General features: G+C 35.3%; 1 protein-coding gene across 1 annotated transcript; it reads right to left on the bottom strand.

Moving 5' to 3' along the window:
* Window positions 1-659: 659 nt before the first annotated feature.
* On the bottom strand, window positions 660-3,627 carry LOC143554194 (11-beta-hydroxysteroid dehydrogenase B-like). Its single transcript, XM_077044023.1, has 6 exons — window positions 3,243-3,627; window positions 2,964-3,156; window positions 2,456-2,541; window positions 2,248-2,379; window positions 1,674-1,838; window positions 660-1,069 (listed from the first exon to the last, which is right to left on the bottom strand). The coding sequence occupies exons 1-6, from the start codon at window positions 3,426-3,428 to the stop codon at window positions 767-769; spliced, it is 1,065 nt and encodes a 354-aa protein (XP_076900138.1). The 5' UTR covers window positions 3,429-3,627; the 3' UTR covers window positions 660-766.
* Window positions 3,628-4,173: the final 546 nt, after the last annotated feature.

The following is a 4,173-nucleotide window of genomic DNA, read 5'->3' as shown; positions in this document are numbered from 1 at the left end:
ACCTTATCGGGTCAACTGTCGACAAACAAAACATTTTTTCGTCTTTGATTTTTCGAATTTATAAACTATTAATCTTTTAACAACTATTCAAAAACTATATTGTTACAAGAATAACCTAATTTTTGAAATGAAACGGTTACTTGATGTTCTAGGGATTTTGAATATATTCGGCTAAATGTTTTGTAATTTTGTTCTTTGGTTTTCTCTGTGTTTGGTGAGAATGGTGGTTGATGAGACGGGGTCGGGAGGATTCGGGTTCACGAGAAGCAACGAATTGATTAACGGGAAGGCGGCTATAATCGGGTTCCTGTTGCTGTTAGATTTTGAACTGTTGACTGGTAAAGGTATCTTGAAGGGAACAGGCTTCTTGGATTTTCTTTATTCTGTTACCAATGCCTTCAACTAGATGTCCTTCAACTTACACCTTCACTGTTGTCCTTTCTTTTTTCCTTTTTCGGGTTTCTGACAGTTTTACCGAGCTTCTGAAATCGTATATGTTACCAATGTATATGTTATTACAAATTTGTGTATTTATGATGTTGTCTGCAAATTTCTAACTGTTATTTTCTTCGAATAATTAATTGTTGAGCGCGTGACAACGTGTTGAATCTAATCGAGACATAAACCTGAACAGCAAACAAAATTAGAATAGAGCAAACCATAAGTTTTATTATTACAAAACAACTCAAACCATCATTGTTATTAAAAAAGCATTCTTAAAAACATCATTAACATAAAACAAATTGAAAATGCAGATGTGCTCTTATCATTCAACAAGCTGGATTCGAGGCGCAGTGGAGTGTGGGACAGCTGTATGTACAACTGCATGTCGATGTGGTGGTGTCGGGGCTTCTAAAAGAGGTTTTCCTTTACCAACAAAAGAAGTCGCCCGTGTACCTTGAGGTGATAGAAGCAAGCGGAATGTCCACGTCAACACGTCGGGTGCAAACACCTTGTACAATAGAAACACGTTGTACCAGTTTGGGAATTTCACGTGTGCACTGCCTCGTACAGCCGATGATACAATCATCTTTGCAAACTCTACAACCGGGCCATCCGAAGCTTGTAACTTGGTGTCATAATTCATAAAGAACAAACACAATGTAAGTATGGTTTCAAAAGGGTCGATATTGAAATCTTAGCGAAATGCAAATAGAACATAAGAGGTTATATGCATTATAACAACACTTTTGAGACCTTTATAACCTATTAATTTTTTATATGTTTTTTTCCTTATTTGACTCGTTTGACATAATAAAAACTTAAATCAAGTCGGGTATTTGATATTGGTCTAAAATAGACGTAAAACATATGGTAAAATGGGCAGGCCGGTTAAATTACATGTCAAAACAAGCAGATTTTATGTAGGTGTTAGGATGGTTCGGAACGCCAAAATATGACTATTTTTATAAACAATTAGTGTATCGAATACAATTACACACGAAGCATATTATTTTAATAATAATATAAAATAATTTAGGTGAATTTGAGTTAAAATAAGGCGACTCTCTACTCATTCGGCACAATTCTTTCTTTTAATGATCTTTTTTATGTAACTGGACCGAAATTGTCACATCCACTTTCAAGACTCCTAAACGGATTGTACTTAATGGTAACACGCATGTCACATTTGCTAGCATTGTGAAGAGAAAAACGGAATTGTTAAAACTTACTTCTCTTTCTTCCTTCCACTGCATCTCTGCGCCTTCTTCTAGCATGAATTTCCCGCGGGTCATCTCGGTTCCAATCCAACCATGTGTAGCAATTGTGATACCGACTTCACCGTTCAATTCTAACCTCAACGTCTCATAAAAGTTCACTAAAGCAGCTTTGGCTGCCTGGCAAACAAAACATAGGTAAAAACATTATTGAAGAAAATACTAGAATATTAATATAGATAGATCTATTGAGCAAGAAAATAAAGTTGATGTCACGGAATTTCGCAAACAAATTATTTGTAGAGGTAGTTATTTTATGTCTATGTTTTATAGTCAAATGCATAACCTTTTGTAAACTTGTGAAACTGGTTTAAAGTTACCTAAAGTATATTCCTAAATTACATTAATATTTTGTAATCGTAGTTCAGAAACTACTAATTATTTACAATAATAAATCTTGGTCAAAAATTATTTCAGGTCAACCCGTTTTGACATGTATAAAAAATCCTAAAAACTAATTAACCGCTTTGACGGGTACCCAACCCGAACCCTCCAATCTACCTCCCATTGTAGATCTAAATGCACTCACAGAATATAAGCTCATCCTAGGAAGAGGTAGCCAATTCTCGACAGCAGCATTAACTACAATTCGACCATGACTTTGTTTTAGGTAAGGTAGAGCCACATAAGTAGGATATACGTTCCCCCAAAAATTGATATCCTGAAATTCAGCAAAAGGAAATGGTACAAAAATCATACATTACGATTTACAAGCCCTTTTTGAGTATGAGTTATACCATCAACATAGGGAAAACCGATGCATCGTTTGCTTCCTCAAAGTAGAAGGTATGCCCTAAGCTCGTCGTGTTTACTAGATGATCGACTACAAAAAGAAATGGAACACGTATGACTAGCACAATGATTAGAAATGACAATATACTAAACGTGGCACAAAATTATATTTTCACACAAATGCAATTTAGTATTTGATGTTTTCAGTGAGAATATGAGGCTCATATCGCATTCAAAGCTCAAAAGTAAATTATTCGTATACATAAGGAATTTATTCCAACTCTATTTCATTACGATATTCTTATTCTTGAATTCTTGAATTGCATATTCAAGAATTCAATGAACCAAAAGGGTGATTGATTAAAAGGTTATTATCGGGTTGACTTGTATTATTGATTAAACGGGTTGGTGGATCGACTGTTTAACTAAACGGGTTAACTAAATTAATCCGAACATGATCTGTCCCGTTAAATTAAACATGACAAGCCGATCATTTTCATTTAACCAAATTACCTCTCCCAAACACACTGATGGTCTCGTTGATGAACCTCCTACAGTCTTCTTCTTTTACCACATCAGCCGCCATTATCAACACATTCGGTGCACCAAACCGTCTAGCATTCTCACTGATCCCACGCAACCTTTGATCTCTCCGAGCCACTAACACAAGATTCGCTCTCTTCTTAGCATATTCATACGCAATTTGCTAGCAACATTCAAAACAAAAAACATTAATAAATATTGAAACCAACATAACCAGTTGATCGATAATATCCGAAAGAGTAGACCAACCTCGCCAATACCAGAAGAAGCACCGGTGATAACAACAACTTTGTTGTCGATGTCTTCATCAAAGAACATGTGGTAAATGCTCTCACATGTGTTGATGAAAGTGAGTGTCGGCCATGAGAAGGCTAAAAGTACCAGAGTTGCTGGCGGTACAATCCAGTTAAGGACGGAGTTGATTGTATCCATCATTGTTGTTGTAATATGTGCAGAAGCAGATGGAGAAGATGAGATTAATTAATTGAAGCGGCGAGTGAGGACGAAGAGTAAATGGTTTTCTGCTACTACTGTTACTCCTGGTGGTGGTGAGGTGTCGTCATGCGGGCGAAGAACACGTGTTTCATTCGTAGGTTATTGTTTTTGATGGATGGTATGATGCATGGTGCCACATGGACTGCCACCAAGACATCATGGTTCGACTAGATGAGACATATAAATCGTTGTGGCTGATTTTAGTACGTGTATGTATACATTCTTTTTAATTTATTTATTTATTGAATAGGTGTGATCTCTAGTTTAACTAACTAATCACATGCGGAGTCAAGTAACTCAATTTAAAAACATTGACTTGTGTAGATTGTTACAACTTACAATAAAAATAAAAGTATTTGAATTGCATCGGATAATAATTAAGAGTCGGTTTTAAAAAGTTGAGTGTCTTTTTGCTTCGACTATAAAATGTTGAAAGTATTTAAGTGTGTCAAATGAGCGAGCCAATTGTGACTTAAACTTGACTTGTTTAAAAATCAAGTCGATTTTAAGTGAGTCAATTGTGACTTAAACTTGACTTGTTTAAAAATCGAGTCGATTTTAAGTGAGTTTTCTACAAGCTTTCTACAAAGAAACTTCAAACCATGAGCTTTGTAAGCGAACATTTGAAGTGTTATGACTCAAATATTGTAACATATGTATTGTATTTATTAATGTCTAAATATTA

This window comes from Bidens hawaiensis, unplaced genomic scaffold (assembly GCF_021521415.1).
Source record: "Bidens hawaiensis isolate Kalapana, Puna unplaced genomic scaffold, B.hawaiensis_p1.1 tig00017565_1, whole genome shotgun sequence".
Classification (NCBI taxonomy): domain Eukaryota; kingdom Viridiplantae; phylum Streptophyta; class Magnoliopsida; order Asterales; family Asteraceae; genus Bidens; species Bidens hawaiensis.
The sequence above is the reverse complement of the archived record's forward strand: the minus strand, read 5'-3'. Positions and strand labels throughout refer to the sequence as shown.